Below are 17,922 nucleotides of genomic sequence, written 5' to 3' on the forward strand. Positions count from 1 at the left end.
ATTTTTGTATAGAATTATTGTTTTTAAGGAAGTACACTGCACCCTGCTAATACCATCGAGTAAGTCTCCTAAATAGGTACTGTACTGGATGGAGTAAATATGAAAGTGATCATGGTCTTATATTTTTCTTAAATTATATTATATTCTTTGCCTTTACCTATATTCTTTGCCTATATTCCAAAGTCTTGTTTTTTCCTTACAAGCTAGCAATGGGAAGAGAACATGTTCATTCCTCTTTATCATATTAAGGACAGCTGTTCCCCTCGAACAAAGACTAAGATGAACTTTCTCTTAAGCCACTGAAAAGCAGCAGGGATGATTATCCAGCTTAATTCACCCAGACATAATTACCAAGTGTATGATCACCACACTCAGTGCTCCGTTAGACTAAGAACAATCAGCACCTTTCCCTGTTTCCCTGCTTTTTTTCATTTCATCTTAGTACTAGGATCTTGGAGAGTCTGCAGTTCCTGCCTGTCCCTGTAGTAAAGGATGACCTTTTCAGGTATAACTCTAAAAGCCATACTAAACCCACGTTGTTCCAGATGTTGGTACATAATAAAGTGAATGCACTCTGTTTCTAAAGTCAGTAAAGAATGACTTTCCCACTGGCTTATGAAAAAAGCAGGCAATTTAATAAGAAGAATTTAAGCCCTACATATATGGTAAGAGCATAAGCCTCTAGCTGTGAGATGTTTTTTCACTGCTTCTTAAAAGACAAAGTCAGTCCAGGAACCTTAACATGAAAAATTCATTTTTTTTTATTTTCAAAAAAAACCAAAGTAACCTTTGATTTCAAACTAACAGAACAAGATTAAGAGCAAATTATTTTAATACCCAGAAAAATAACAAGATTTATAGTAATCTATTTCTGGCACTAATATATATGCAAGTAGGCAAAAGTCACACAAGTCTATTCCACAGGGGCAGCTTCAGTGTTTTCCTGTTCAGGAGCAGGTTCCCCACTGGTTTCTTTTCCTTCTTTGCTTCTTTTGGATTTTTTGTGTTTGTGCCTTCTGTGGCTGTCCCCTTCTTCACTGTCATGACGACGTCTGCTGTTGCTAAACAGAGAGCAAAAATACCTCAAACAATTGCATGACACTTCAGGCCCAATTTAATTACTGAGTAAAAAAAAAACAGCCTTTGCATTTGTATTTGAAGACTGGCACCTGTTCTGACCCATATAGTATTTGGTTGTCAGCACCAAAATGAACTTTTCATCTAATGGTACACACACCCCCCATCCTGTACTTTTTGTTGGGAAACTGGAAAGATTCTTCACATTTATAACCCATATTTTAATAGCAATATTTTTCATAACCTCATGTCCTTACTGGCATTCCTTAATGATTTAACATTCTTATTGACCCCCTTCCCTGCACTTAACCTTTATTTGTAAATTAAAAAGGATCGAGCTGAACAATTTCTATCAAGTAACCATGAGGATTATTTTACTTACTAAGAATCACTGTTGAGTTCTTACATTAATGCTGCTGAACACCCGCTTCACTCCACCTCTTTCTGACCCACCATTTTTATCCCTCTTTCCCCAAATTCATAACTTCTGTTCACTAGCTAAGACTATCACATATATCATTCAGTACGAACTTATCTGAGGCCAACATTGCTTTTTGTCTGTCCACATTTTATACAGCAGACTTGTCCCAAGTAGTACGTCTAAGTGTTTACAGTCTTTCCACAAAACTCCAGTTTGTTTGGGGTTCTTTTAAAAGTTTATTTTTTTAAACTGGTCAAGTCTTTCATATCGTATTAAAAAAAATTCAAACCTTCGAGATGACTTGTGTCGAGTCTCTTCTTTCTCTCTGTGTCTCCTATCTCTGTGTCGGTCTTCTTTCTCTCTACTTGTTCTATGGCGGTCATAGCCTCTTTCTGCATAGTCTCTGTATCTGTGTCGTTCTTCATCACTGATTAAAAAAGAATATATTTTCGGGACAGTAACACCAAGCAGTATACGTATATTGAAACAAACAAACAAAAAATTCTTATTCTCAGGATAAATGACAGAAAAATCTTTTATGTTGCTTTGGGGTTTCTAAACAAGATCCACAATGTAGGCTAAAGGGACATTAACTACGTAAGTCTAGTGTGTAAGGTGAAGAGTTTTAATGTAGTTTTGCAAGGGATTGTTCAATAAAAATGGAAAGAAAAAAGACTGTAACAGTGTCACCTTAATTTTGTACAGGAGTTATCAAGCAGTTAGCTTAAACCTGTATCTAGCTCCAAAAGAAGTACAATCTACACAAACTTTAGTAATGTTTTCAGATCAGTGTGTATAACACCCAACACCAGCACACTTTTTGACTATTGCACCATTTGGGTAAATTAAATTGAATTTTGGCATAGTTCATCTATTTCCTTACATCAGCTTCGAGAAATGAGAAGCTAGGTACAAAGAGACTGACAGTAAAATATACTCAGTATTTTGGGTTGCTTTGAAAATTAAGTTCTCTACAGTGCCAATGCTGTTTCTACTTACACTCCTCTCTTGGATTACCACGAGGTGCTGCCCTGCCACAATACTGCTAAAACCCCCTAAGAATTAAAGGCTATACAAGAACTCAAAGGCTTTTCGTAAGAATGTAGTTTCATCTTTTGACTTGATGAAAAGGGTAATTCTAAGAGTTTAGTGCAATTTTTTAAAAAAGGAGAGCAGTAGCTATAGTTAGCCAGTGCCACTCAAATGCTACATTAGCACAGCTTAAAAAGACATGCTCATTACATCCATTCTCTGACATGGAAATTCTACCTAGAGATGGTGTCCTGTGTCATTTAACAGTAAGACTTCAATACAAATGGACTTACTGTAACTATGTAATATATCACACGAAGTCTTTGTAACCATAGTTCAGAAGGATCCCTACCAAGTCCTACAGAAAGGTACAATGTGACCACTTTCCGAAACATTATTCGAAATAAGTAACAATGCAACTATTAACCTGACAAAAGCCAAGTGTTTCATGCTTTCCATCTTTGCCAACATTTACTAGAAAAGCATGTCTTCTTTTCCTGAAGGCCCTGACAATACCAGAACAGATCACACATGAACAGCTCAAGCCTAAATACATTCCTCATGTCCTGGAGCAGTGAGAACTTCAATTAAAAAAAAAATTATTCGCCATAACTTGGATCCTGTGGCAATTTCTCAAGTGAAGACATTACATTAGTGATTATTAGAGCTAAGCGTGACAACTCAGAGCAAGAAGGGGGAATATCCAAAGCAACAGCATTAGTCTTTCTGTGAAACTTTACGATTATATAATGAAGCAAATTTCAAGAATTAGCAATTCAAGGCACTGTACAGAAGCATCAAAGATCCCACAGAAAATCCTGGTTTTCTAAGGGATATTAAAAATATTCACACATCAAAATCAGGAAAACCACAGCTATTCCTAAAGAACTCGAAGATATTATAATGTTTGTCACTGAGTAATATGACTGCATGGATTGGTGCCTGTATTGTTACACAAACTTGTAACATTTATAAGATTTTATCACACACTTATAACTGCAGATCTGAGAGCATGCTGATCAAATCCTGCAAAGTACCTTTGTGACAGATCAGAGAACCACAGACTGCTTGAGGTTGGAAAGCATCATTGGAGGTCATCTGGTCCAAAGCCCTGCTCAAACAGGGCCACCAGGACCACCAGTTGCCCAGGACTGTGTCCAGATGACTTTGGTGTATCTCCAAGGATGGAGACTCCATGACCTCTCTGGCCAACCTGTGCCAGTGCTTGGTCACCCTCACAGCCATCAAGCCACTACTACTTCTCTTAAATATTGTCCCTCTCTTAAGACAAAACCAAAATTCAACTGCTTACACACTTTAAGACTATGTTAAATCGAACCTCTCTCCCCCACAAGAAAACCCTACAAAAGAGACTTCAGCTTATAAAAAACTGAAGGCAGTACAGCCACAGAACATGGATTCTGACCACACTCCTCTACAGCCATCCTGAGGCGCCCTAGGTTACAGTCCAGGGTGCGAAAATAAATTTGTCTGCTCCACTGAGATGTCCAACACCCAGGCAGGTAAACTAAAGCACTTGGGGGTGGTGGGAAGGGAGAAAATAAATCCCAGTTCTTACAATGCTGAAACCTCAACTCCTATGCTTTTAACCCATTTCTATCTGTATTGATCATTTACCATTGTTTTACCCTCAAGTTTTTACTATCAGGGGAAGGAGGGAAGTGTACAGGAGACATTTAGAATCCAAGCCCCTTTCTACTCAGCATTTCTTTTCAGGAGAAATTCAGGCTTCGGGTAAGGGGTTAAAACTATCAATTAGAAGAGTTTTCTTATCAAATGTCACAGAAAGATGAAGGTTGATATCAACTCCTAGTTTCTAGGACAAGTCACACTGAATAGACAAGCCCAGCTAACATAGCAGTTAGTTTTGCAGTTCAGAATGAGAGTCTTTATTTGATCTGCGTTTGAAGTGTTTCTTAACTCGGTGTGTAACAAAACAGCACCATAAAGACAGCATGTTCCTTGCGAAGTCTAGTTGTAAAGCTCACCTTTAGAATATGTGAAAGAGTATAATGTTAAAAATTAAATTAAAATTGGGTTCTGAAATCCACCAAAAACTATAACCAAAGGTAACGTCTGACTCGAACAACTGAAAATTTTCATTAGAGACGAGATTCTAGTATTAACACACACCTTTAAAGTGCCACTCGTCATCTGCATGTCTTCCTGCTCTCCCATCTAATTGGAAGTTCCCTTGCTGTGTCTTTTAACTTATTACCTCTTGTCCTTTCTCTGTGCACCTTGAAAAAAAGAGTCTGGCTCTATCTTCTTTATAACCACCCATTAGGCAGGCGACAACTGCCTTTAAGAAGGTAAAGGAACTCCATGCCCTCAGCCCTCCTAACCACCTTGTCAGTACTCCATTGGACCCTCCAGCCTGTCAGTGTCATCTTTTTCATCTTTTTCACACCAAGGGTTGCAAAACTGGGCACAGCACTTCGCACGTGGTATCAAGCGCCCCATGAGAGGGGAATAATGGCCTTATCCACACCTACACTATCCCCTAAAGCAGCCCAATGCATTTTGACCTTTATGGCACATTGAGTGCCGAGTCCCATTCAATTTGTTGCCCACCAGGATGCCAAGTTCTCTCCTGTAGCTGCTTTCTAGCTGGACAGACCCTTGTCTGCTCTGGTGCTTGAGATTCTTGGGTTACAGGACCCTGGAAACATAGTTGTTGGATTTCGTGGTGTAGTGGTTTGTGGTTTTTTTGTTGTTGTTTGCTGTTGTGGTTTGGTTTTGTTTGTTTGTTTGTTTGTTTGTTTTTGTTTTTGTTTTTGTTTTTTCCAAATTGCTAAGGGAGAAGCACAAAATGCTAAGGTATCAATCAAATTCCAAAGTTTACATTTTTAGCGGTAACTAATTGACTTGAAACAATCAAAACAGAAAACATCATTTTTGCAAAAGGTACAACAGCCCAAAAAGAACAGCATCTTCTCATGGGGGCAGTGACATATATTGTAAAAATGCAGTTTCATCTGAGGATAGTAAAGGTGGAATATAATATAAATATAGCTGAAGGTTCAATTCATTTTTAAACCAGATTTTGGTTATATATAATTCCCATTTTCTTACAACTTTAAGAAATACTATAGCACAAATACAGGCTTTTTATCTGGAAAAGAACCACTGAAAACATAGAATGCAGTCATTTTTGAGCAGTAAAAAGCTAGAGATGATGCTTACTCCGTATCTCCACCACAGCACTGTTAAAGTTTAAACAAAGAGAATTTAAACAAAAGTAATGTATCACTAAAATAGTTCACATTCTCTTCCTCATAGCTCGTTTAGTTTTATTTTCTTAAGTGGAACTGAAAATAAACCTTCTCAGAAAAAAACATTACAACTGCATGTTCTGTCTTGAGCCTCTCCCACCATCTCTGCGACTTCCAAACCAACTTACACTAGTTAAGGGCTTCCCATTTTCTTACACAGCCATGTGGCAACAGCTTTGCTACAGATGGTGGATAATTTAGTCACATAAAGTTGGGGCCTGCTCTTCCCCCTCCTTTACAGATAACTCTGGCAGCAGCACAGAGATTTCTCTAGGCCTGGAAGCTATTAAGGTTCATTTCAAGCACCCTTGAATGACCAGGCTTCTTTCTGGCCTTCAATCAAGCTGTCTGAGAAACAGATGTTTAGATTGGTCTTGAGTTCTCAGAAACTGACCCTGGAACACGGCACATGGGACAAGACATCAGCACATCTGCATACGTGGAAAATCCCTATCTTACACCCAGTTTGGGTCTTCAGCTGACAATCACTGTGCAACAAATGTTATCTCTCAACTGCAGTAATATGGACTCCGGTCGCTCTCATTCCTCATAGCGTAAAACCACTGGTAAAAACAATCTGCTTAACAACTGATGTATATATTCTGCAAAAACTGAAACTTAACAAAAAACTCTTGAGAGAAATGTCCGGACATTTACCTAGAAATACTTAGCAAATAATAAGCAAAGCAAATTTAGACAAATCTGGCAAGCCAACAGACCTCTGCTCTGTGGAGTCACAGTGAGCTCAACTTTAAATGCTTTGTACTTGTGCACATGCACCACAGAACGGTTGCAGCTTTTTTTTCCCAAGCAGTTAGAGGGTTGAAAGGCAAATAAAGTTATCTGCCATTATTTTCATCATTCGCCTGAAAATGAAAAAAAGTTCTTGACCTTGAGATAATAGTTTTAAAAAAGATAGGGCAGATTATTATTCAGCCAGTGCTAATGACCAAACTAACCACTTTAGCAGCTAATAACACCATTAATTAAGGCCAAGTGTTGCACCACATTGCTCTTAGCAGTGAATTGACAACTAAGATTGATTTAGTACTTCTATAGATTTTTCTAGACCTATGGATGTCAAAGAGAGCTAGATATCTCTCTCATACACCGGGCTTAAACTACACCTTTAACCTTCAAAGCACTATGACAAGTATACTGTTGTTCTTACACTTAGAAATATAACCATAATTTCCAAGAGAAAAGGGGAAGGGGTGAAAGCCACACCCTCTAGATCTTTGGACTATAAAGCTAAACACTAAATTGTAGCATTGAAGTGCATTATTTAACACAGACACATGGGTTTGAGTAGAGTTCCAGCACACTTAAGACATTTCACTAACCTGTTGAACACACTTGGAGTTGGACTGTGATCTCGGTCCCTTTCCCTGTCTCTGGTACGTTCTCGATCTCTGTCTCGGTCCCGTTCCCGGTCGCGATCCCGATCTCGGGATCGCTCTCTCTCTCGTTCCCTGTCCTTCTCTCTTCGTGCATAGTAATCCCACTGTTTGCTGGTGTCCATAAGACTAGACCACGAAGGAGCAGAACCTGCAAGGTGCGGAAAGGTGACTAAAGAAAAAGATGCGAGTATTAGAAAGAACAAAATCAGAAGCCATATGAAAACTCTAATACTGCTTATGTATGAAAACACAGACATTTGTCAGCCTCCTCCAGTAACGTTTTCAAATCTTCACCTTTCACATAGAAGCTAATTCCCAGCAAACCCTGTATTTTTTCCATGATGCTAATAAAGGCCTCTGGCACTCATCTAAATACTCATTATGAAGATGTACAGAACGAGGATGTACACCTAAGACTGCCTAATCCCTTTAGAAAAAAATACAAACCCAAAACCAACTGTGTAAAGAATTGCTGAAAGAATCTGATTTTGTGTGGCGCAATGGCTTTGTTTTGGGAAAACAACAAAATGAAAACAACCAAACGAAAACAACCAGGAAACAAAACTGACTTTGAAACTCAGTGGCCTCGAAAGTATATTTCAGAAAAAAAAAAAAAAAAAAAAAAGAGAAAAAGAAAGAGAAAGAATGCTTCCAACTGTATATTTAGACGCTACTATTTTTAGGTTTTGTCCTTTAAAATAATTGTATTTAAAATACGTTAGTTACAATGTTCTCATTCACTGATTTATATTCTATACTGTGCTATGCCACACTTTTCTGATTATGGAATGTAACAGCAACTTTAGAAATATCTTCCATAAATTCATTCTGTGGAGAAGTAATAATGTTCCCACTTATGCTTGGTAAGATACCATTTTTAATTAATATGCAGCACAACCGCTACTACCACTGAAATGTAATACTTTCAGAATTTAGTGTATTATCTTAAAGATAATATGCTTAAGAAGTGAAGAAGGAAGTCATGACACCGTCTCACAAGCTTTTTAGGTAACCAGCAATGGGAAGAGAGAAGGGGTGCACTTCTCCATTGCTTTCTGCCAACTCCAAGGTAATAAATAACTACAACTTTAAATGCCCCAACTGTTCTGTCCTGCCCTCCCTCTCCAGAAGCCCCGTGAATGTCTGTCAGTGCAATATAAGGGCTGTGGTATTTAACTGGAAACAGCACTCTCTAGTGGACTTACAGTACAGAGGACTTTCCACTCTCTGCTTATCTGCTTTGCTAGCCAATGATAACAGAGCCTTCAATAAATGGCTTGTTTTGAGTTCCACTTCATTATCTATAATATGAGAACAATATTCACTTGATTCCATGGTGTCACAAAGAGACATTAATAATATAATTAACATAATATCCACTGAACAATGCACAGTGCATTACTGATGCTGTATTTAATACTGTTGAGTTACAAAACCAGTGGCTTCTCTGGACAGCGATGTTCAGGCTGCCTTGCTTCCAGCGGCTGGGGTCTGCCTGCCCCAGAAAGCTTTGGCAGAAGCTGAAGACAGCAGTTTGCCAAGCGTCCCGAGGAGGAATACAAAAGATCTTTTGAGCAGGCAGCGGAGCAGGAAAAAACACTTCATTGTTAAAATATATTTGCGACGAAAAGCATTATAATTCTCTAAAAAAAGCATTTATACGAGGCTTTGCCTCTAACAAAATGCTTGACACTGTTTCACTTTAGGGCTAGAGAGAAAATGAGGAGTTAACAAAAAAAAAAATACCCTAATACAATAGTATGTTGTTCATTATACTGCCAAAACCTGAAATTCTTCTAAGGAAAGCAGCCAGAAATAGCAAAAAAACAGCTGGACTTTAAAGACTGCTAATTTCCTTGACTTGCCACTATGTCAACAACATACGTATGGTCTACGAGACTTGAATACACTGGCTGCCAGAATATTCTGATCTAAAGTATAAACTTCAGTTTAACTTTACATGTATACTACAAACCAATTATTCATATTAATGGTAGTATAAACTTTTATGACAAATTTGGTTACTCCCCCACAGCTGCAGTAGTTCTCAGACAGAAGTATGTCATTTCAACCTCAATAACCTGAGATAAACCAGTTATTTGATACTCTGTGCATTTTTATATCTAGATTATCAACAGTAATTATTCACAACACACAAGAAGCTTACTTTCTCCTATGAATTGGTATTCTGAATTTATGACTTAGAATGAAGTAATTTGTCCCTTCTTGTACTTCTACACAGATTATTCCAACAATTTCTACAAAAAGGAAGACCCTTCCAAAGTTTAACTCTGATTTTATTTCTAAAACAGGGAGAGAGGGAGCTTTGAACAGTCAATAGTTTTGGAGATGGTTTAAAAATTTAAAGCTGCATGGTGTCACAGCATATGGCAAACTATTAATACATCTTCTCTGTGCCTCAAAAAATACTGACTCTCAAGCTGTCTCAGTAACACTACATTCCTTGCAAGTTCATAAGATATAAAGAACATTTAGAGCACAGAACAAAACAATGCTTGAGGAAAAAGCAAATGAGCATACAAGTCGCTTCACTGGCAGACCAAACCCAGAGCCATATACATTGATTTCTCAATATAATTCAAAGATCTGATAGCAAAGGTAGCACTGAATTGTGAAAGGATTTAAGAGCAAATTGAAGAAAGTGCATTGATGCAGTGGAAGAGTACAAAGACAAAATAGATACTCTTGAAGCTATAAGTTAAGAATATTGTTTTACTATGCAACCTTCCTAATGTGCTTGCAGCAGCAAACATGCCTGACCACCAGGGAAGAGACCCCAAGGCATGAGATCGGCAATTTGAACAGGCAGAAGAAAGGCTAGAATCTTCATCAAGATTGGTATTTTTTGCAATGTGTTCCATATGCTCATCTTCCCCCACAATTTTAACAAAGCCATAAAACATACAGACTGGCAAAAAAACCAACTGGTTGGCAATACAATGCTATCATCCAAAGCAACTATTAAATAAATATACTTAGTGATTCTTAATTAAAATGATCACGTGTATCCTGCTGCACTGTTGAGCCCTCAATTCACCTAAGTTCTGATGCACGGGAGAGCACTGGTAAAATACTGGCCAGTGATCACATTGTGAGACAGGGACTATGAGAGCAAGATGCTGGCCAGGAAAACATCTTTCAGTAAGGGATGAATATCAGCAATAAAATGCTGCTGACCCATTATGGATCCAAAAATTGGTATGACAGGCACAGCTTACAGATAGACAATTTGCTTAGTGCAGCAAATATGAAAGTTTTTGCCACAACTAGGATGCCAGATATATTGGCAACATGGGAGCAGACTGGGAGGATGGGAGCAGAATGTGATTATTGGTGTCCATAACCATACAAAGACAAGCATAATTTTTTAACCCCACTGAAGAAGTTCACATTCAATGTTGGCACAATCACGATGACAGTCATCTTTTTTATATTCTTACTGCAATAACATAAGCATGCTATCACCTCCAAAGGTCAACATAAAACTTGGAAACATTGTTGTGTCCTTGACAGTACTTGACAGAATAGTAAAGTCTAACAAAAGAGATTCCAAAGTGAAAACATTCTGAATTGGAAATGACATGTCAGATGCAATGGACATACTAATGACTGCAGGACTGCTTTCCTTATGATACTCTGCATGGCTTTAGATGTTAAAGCTTCTGCAAAATAGCCACTTGGGTATCTTAGTTGTCTGCCTCAGCTTTACCTTTTTGCTAAAATCAGCAAATTAACAGTTCAATTATTGCTAAAAAAGTAGTCAGCATAAAGTAGCTGTTTGCCCACATCAAGAATTCTTCAAAATATAACAAACTTCCATGCATGAAAGCAAAAACTTAGTAACTGATGAGGAGACCCTTTCAATGCCAACAAAGTATCTGTGTTACTCCATAAACTGCTCCAACTTCAAGAAATTACAAGTAATTCAAAAATCATTTTGTATATCCTTTCTAAAGACATATGAATATTTGGGAGGTACATTATCTGAACATTTGATCTGTGCTGAATGTTTTGTATCCCCAGAACTGGACAGAACTATCCCTACAACTTCTCCCAGCAGCTAGGGTCCAAAGGAACAAATAGCAAGGAGACAGAAACTGAGCTGGAATAAAAGGCACTCGGCATGGGGCTGGGTGGCAGATGCACTGGTGGCAGAAGCAGTGACTGGCAACATGCAAGGTCCTGCACACACGGCGGGTCAGGACTCAGTATCAGTACAGCCTGGGTCATGAACTGATTGAGAGCGGCCCTGCACAGACGTACTTGGAAGTACTGAGGGATGAAAAATTAAATATGAGCCAGCAATGTGAATTTGCAGTCCAGAAAGCAAATCTATCCTGGGCTCCACGAAACAAAGCATGGCCAGGAGGTTGAGGGAGGTGATTCTTCCTCTGTGTACTCTCAGGAGACCCCACCTGGAGTACTGTGTCCAGCTCTGGGGCCCCCTGTACAAGAAAGACATGCTAGAGCAGTTCCAGAGGAAGGCCGTGAAAATCACTGGAGAGCTAAACATCTCTCCTGGGTTGTTTAGTCTGGAGAAAAGAAGGCTCTGGGGAGACCTCATTGTGACCTTTCAATATTTAATGGGGCCTTAATAAGAAAGATGGGGACTTTTTACCAGGGCCTGTAGCTGACAGGACAAGGCGCAATGGTTTTAAACTGAAAAAGGGTAGGTTTAGACTGGACATAAGGAAGGAATGCTTTATGATGAGGGTGGTGGGACACTCAAACAGGTAGCTCAGAGAAGTTGCTGGTGCCCCATCACTGGAAGTGTCCAAGGTCAGGTTGGATGGGTGTCCCTGTCTATGCTGGGGGGAGTTGGACTAGATGATCTTTGACAGTCCCTTCCAACACCTACCATTCTGTGATTCTACATTTCTTTTACGTTCCCAATTTGGGCTAGGTCAGGAAGAAGCTGAAAGATACCTTAGTACTGCTGTCACTCTTTCGGTTCAAGCAGCAGAGCTGTGCTAGGTAACAGTCCTAAACTCACTGTAGGTTCTGTGGATGTCCACTTGATTGCGTATAATGAAACTTTATTTTTTGAAATTACAGCTCTGCAAAAGCAGCATGAAATGGAAAGAATACCTAGCATAAAAATAAGTAAGCAAAACAATAGTATTTACCAGCAGCTGTTACATTTGCAACAGCTTGTATCTGTTTACAATGGTAGGCAATAGCTTTCCTAATGAATTATTGAAGGGATCTGTTTAGACTCTTTGCTAAAATCCTGATTAGTATATCAAGCAATTTGATATAGCACTAGTCAAAATTTTCAAAGGCAGTAAGCTTACTCACCGCTGCCATATGAAAATGCACGAACAGGACGACCATCATACCCAGAAGAATGTCCACTGTTGAAAAGAAAATACATGTAAAAATCCAGTTTTACCAAAGCTAACTTGATCAATATACAAAGCTAGCTCCATCTGTATACATTTAATATTATTCTCCTGAATTCTTACCACCATACAGACAAAACCAGTGTTTGCTGTAAATGGATTTAAGTCCTCCATTTTGAGCATTACTAATTAAGAACGCTGCCCATTGTCACAAATATGTATATTTCATGTTTTACTACATGAGGTGAAAATCGCATTCTCTCATCTTAAAAGTTGAAACAAAATATATCCTTATTATCAAAGCTGTTATTTTGCATTTTCAAATGCTGCAGGTATCATGTTTCTGTACAGATACTGAAGTTAATCTTCAGTTGCTTGGAACTGCTTCATTCATGAATGAAGCCATTCTCATGCTTTCTGTTAAAAAGTAGATACATGAGCATATCTAAGAACAGGTGGACTTCAAATGCATAGTTCTATAAATAAACTGTTAAATTAGCTACACATTTTCTAGGCTGACTCCTTTCAGTGGTAGCCAACTCAAGTAGGCAAAAACCAGAAAGCTTAAAAAGGATGGTATGTGAACAGGGTATAATTCATACATACATAATTCTTTCATGACTTTTAGTACTTCCTACATAATTTGAATGAACTATCTTTGCCATATTTAACCTAAGTGTTATTTCTGTTCTTGAAGGCACTCAGACATTAAGAAATAAGTTTTGGGTTAGCTTAGTTTAAAAACCAAACAAAACCAATGATAATGAAAGGCAAATACAACATCTTAACATTTAAAAGTATGAGATTTAGCTTCTACATTCTACAATAAACTTGATTTTTTTACATCGTATTTCAGAAACTATATAAATATTTGCTACAAGTAAATGCAATAGCCATTGCTTAACAGTCAGAAGCAGCAGTCACTCACAGCATCTGTCAGTATGAAATAATACATATACTTTCAGGCCCATCAAGTGCATCCAGTTAGGGTTTTTTTCTGAATTAAATCAGATGAGGATTTTCTGAGAGATTTACCATCATCATCCTGTAGCATATAAGTTAATAGAATTTTCAGTTTCAAAGAAACAGATGTGTGCATCTTCCTTCAGTGAAATCTGAAGGACTGGCAAGAAGTTTGCACCATCTTCTTAAGTGAGCTTTATATATGACCTGGTTTTGGCCTCCAGCAAAATATAAATACTTTACAAAGGCCAACTTTTTCTTCTTCCTTTTATTTATGTATATACATATATATTAATATTTAAAAGGTATTGAAAAAATACTGTTAGGTCTATTAAAGCTGAACACTTAGAATAAATACAGCAGGAAAACAAATTTGGATTCCACGGAACTCTGGCATTTTCGATACCTACGAGGGCTTGAATCCGTGGCCAAATTATTTATTTGCATTTATAGAAAAGGATACAGTAGTGACAACTATACAGTTCACTTAAATCAGCCTTCAGACTATTCAAGAATACTTTAACAATCATTCCCTTGACTTTTTTCTTAAGTCTTGGCATTAATATAATGTCATAACTAAACTAATAAGTGGTAAAGTAACCTACTCCAAAGAATATTAAGTATCAGACAGGTGAGACTAGTAACATTTCTGTAAAAACACTGTAAAAATCTGAAACCATCTCCCCAGTCCCGCATAAAACCCATAAAACACTGGATAGTGTAATTTATTTCAGTTACGGAATACTGATATATCGCTTTATAAGATTTCAAACAGATAATCACCTTTCTATTGTGGGTATAAGGGAAGGTGGAGGACCGCCAGGTGGTGGTGGAAAGCCTGTAATAATAAATCAGGTGAGGGAGGAAAAAGATAACAAACAAAACAACAAAACCAAAACATAAACACATAAAAGAACTGAGCTCAACATACAATGGCAAACAAATTCCAGAGAGTATAAGGCAAAATTTCTCACTCTGTAAATGGGTTTTATTTTGTAAGACTGAAAACTATGTTCCAGCTTAACAAAGGCAGACCATTAAACACATATTATTAGTACTTCAAATCAAATACCTTATCATTCTTAAAAATACAGTAATTCAGAAGCATAGGAAAATTCCTGAGGATCCAACAATACTTAATAAACAAAAAATCACAACTTTTTCTGCATAACTGGCAAAAAAAAATTGAAAGAAAAGAAGCAAGCACAGACCTAAGAAACTGGCTGATTAGGTTCACTAGTCAATGGCATTTTCATACATTTACAATTCTGCCTGGCATCAAAATAACTGAGCCTACATCTGTACATGAAGTTTTGTATTTATAAGCTTTTATCTGTGTAACTGAAAGAACTGCTAAGTTGCACATGAGTTAAGTTTTCATTTCTTAACCAAATACAGAAAAAAATTCTAAGCAAGTTTACCTGGTGGTGGCACTGTTATTGGTATACCTAAAAAGACAAGTAATATATCAGTTACAGTGTTAGTTTATGTTTATTATCTACAGATCTAAAATCAGATTGAAGTATCACCACATACATGATCAAGGAGAATGATAACTTCTTTCTGTGTTCTCAGATCGAAATCTCACATTAATACCAATTGTTAAGATTTTATGCAAGCCTTGTGAAATCTGGCTTTTTATTTAAATTCCTGTTCTTCAGGATCTTATTTAATTAGTGATAAAAATAATGAAGAATTACTCTGGGTCTCATGATTAGAATTAAAACCATAACCTTAAAATGTTTAGTATCCAGAAGAAACGTAACATCCCATATTCCCTATATTCCATAACTGGATGAAAGGAAATGCAACTGGCCTCTGACCTTTAATAGCTCAGTATAGGAAATGGTAGGTCCACATGGCCAAAATATTCCAGCAACAGTGAGCACTATAGACTTTTAAGTCATTTCTATGCCACACTGCAATTAATCCTTCAGTTGTTACTTGGAGGGAAAAAGAGTGTTAAGTACTCTATTTTCTTGTAAATATCTGAGAAAGGAGCATACTTTAACACAAACAAATTCAAAAACTGTTGTATCTTTTCTGTATTTCAGACCTAACCTAGCTGTTATGAATCTACCTAAAAGCTGAGAAATTGTTCCCAACCATATTAGCTGATGTAACAAAATATACTGCCTCAGCATATTAATGCATCTTATTTGATTATGAAAGGAATGACTACAAGGTGAAAATAACTCACTTTAACGGACATTATCTCCTCCTACTTTGCAAAGAACTAGCTTTACCTCAACTAAACACACAAAACACTGTTAAATCAAAGTAATAAACTGGGCTAAAACAATAAAATCACAAAACAGACTAGCACTCATAAATCTATTTTAGTTGTGAACAACTCTGCTTACATTAAAAGATAGGTACTTCCAACCTGACAACACTGCAAGACTTCGGAGGGGAGAGAACAGAAAACTTTGCCAAGTGCTTTCATCAGTTTTGCTACAATGGCATAAACATCCAGACAGAATAGCAGCCAGACCCACTTAAATTAAAACCCATGCCATTCCAGTTCCAGACTTCATCATTCAGAGAATATCCTGGACGTACTGGCCACTGCATGATTCATTTTATGTATGTATCACTAGTTCAACATTAGAAGGAAAAGACTACTGTATGACAGCAACATTTAACTACATCTACATATTATAATGTCTAGAAATGCCAACTGCTCCTAAATTGCCTTGGCAGAAGGAGAGAATGAAGGAATATGCAAGTTGAGGAAGAGTAATCTGTATCAACGTTCACTAACTTCTGGTGATTTCACTGACATGAATTCCCACCAGCATTAAGCTGACATGACTAAACAAACTGAAACAAACTTGAAGTTGCTGCCCAATGCTGAAGATTTAAAATCTGATCTGTTAGCCAAAATGTAAATTAGGAGATAATGATCCCCAAAAGCCAAATTTCTAAACTACATAAGCCATTTTCTCTTCACCAGCAAGCAAGATTTCCAAGGCACAATATCATTGTTAGAAACACTGGAAATCACACCATAAAAAGTTTTGATGCTGTAACATTTGAAAGACCAAGCACTCCTAAAGAAACTTTCTGCAAGAAAAGCAAGACTGGCAGCCGAAACTGTTACATAGCTGAAGTATCTTCTATTCATCTTTTTTGGTTAACTGTCTATCTTAATAGATTCTTCATGAGCCTACAACATAAAATACATATATACGTATAAATATATTAAAAAATACCTCTGAGACAAAATTTCTCCAGCAATGTTAAGAGCATAAGCTAGAAAAATACGAGTTGTTCTCTCAAATTGATTTATTAGCTCTACCTTATGCTTAAAAATTTCAACTGCTGCACAAGAAACTGTATACTGTAAGCAGTGAACACGGCTCTCACCACTATGCATAGAATTTCCTGGAAAGCCATCAGCTAATACTCTTTACAAAAAGAAATAAATTCTGATTAATCAATTAATATATTCCTCAGAATTTTATCTTGTGCAGAAATACAAATAAAATCTCATCACAAGATTACAAGCTAAATGAAAAATTTCACCTGAAAGCCATGCAAAGTCATGACAGACTGAATCAAACTAACATCCAGAGACTAAACATCCAAATAATTTCAACTAATTTCTTATGCAGGGTATCATACTAAAAAAGTACATTGGCATTTTTTCCTCAAAAACCTTTAAGAACATTTTAAAAGTCATGGTTAACAATTATATAATTTTAAGATAGAATCCAATCTACTTGATGGTATCATGAAGAAACATTCTTCTACATTCCAAGTTCGCAAGTATCACTAAAAAGATAAACAAAGTTCTTTTCCTCACCTTATTCACTAACACATGAATGTGACAAAACAAGAAACAAAAAAAATCACGAGCTTCAGTTATAGGAAAATTAAGACTCTCTTAAGTCTTCACTGTTTTGCTTTCTACTAATGCAGTGTATGGAAATACACTGGAAGCACCAACAGCCACATATTACTTCCAAGAAAGAAAAAAGACTCTGAAATATTGGGCCATTTCTTGCAATGTAGGGACCAAACTTGAGTAGCAGTACAAGAAGGTTACTTGGAGTAGATCACGCCACATCCCTAAAACATGTGGTACTGCCACAAAGGTACACCTGGCCTAAGGCTAAATATTCAGACTTCTGTTTTAAGAGCAATCTGAATGGCACTAGTGCAGCATTTGACCTTATGTGCTCGGAATCGCTTTCAGGACACTGTACACCATCCTTCTAACTCAAGAAGGGTACGTAATTACAGAAAACCAAGTGGGTTTTACCAAAGAAAAGCAATGCCACACGTGCTCCGCTTGCAGAGTAAGGAATCAAACATGGTAACACTGCCAGAGCTTAATGAGATACTGTGAATTTGCAGAACTGTAT

General features: G+C 37.3%; 1 protein-coding gene across 4 annotated transcripts in view; it reads right to left on the minus strand.

Moving 5' to 3' along the window:
• Positions 1–721: 721 nt before the first annotated feature.
• The window catches only part of FIP1L1 (factor interacting with PAPOLA and CPSF1), a 42,763-nt gene continuing 25,562 nt past the window's right edge, over positions 722–17,922 (minus strand). Inside the window, exons 12-17 of one of the 4 annotated variants that reach the window (XM_080344504.1) lie at positions 14,974–15,000; positions 14,336–14,390; positions 12,546–12,601; positions 7,170–7,395; positions 1,788–1,925; positions 722–1,061 (exon numbers count right to left, since the gene is read on the minus strand). In XM_080344504.1, coding sequence (XP_080200630.1) covers positions 914–1,061; positions 1,788–1,925; positions 7,170–7,395; positions 12,546–12,601; positions 14,336–14,390; positions 14,974–15,000 — 650 coding nt within the window. In that variant the 3' untranslated portion in view covers positions 722–913. The remainder of the gene's footprint in view (positions 1,062–1,787; positions 1,926–7,169; positions 7,396–12,545; positions 12,602–14,335; positions 14,391–14,973; positions 15,001–17,922) is intronic. The other 3 variants (XM_080344503.1, XM_080344505.1, XM_080344506.1) reach the window with 3 other exon arrangements.

The sequence above is a fragment of the Nesoenas mayeri genome (genome assembly GCF_963082525.1).
Source record: "Nesoenas mayeri genome assembly, chromosome: 4".
NCBI lineage: Eukaryota > Metazoa > Chordata > Aves > Columbiformes > Columbidae > Nesoenas > Nesoenas mayeri.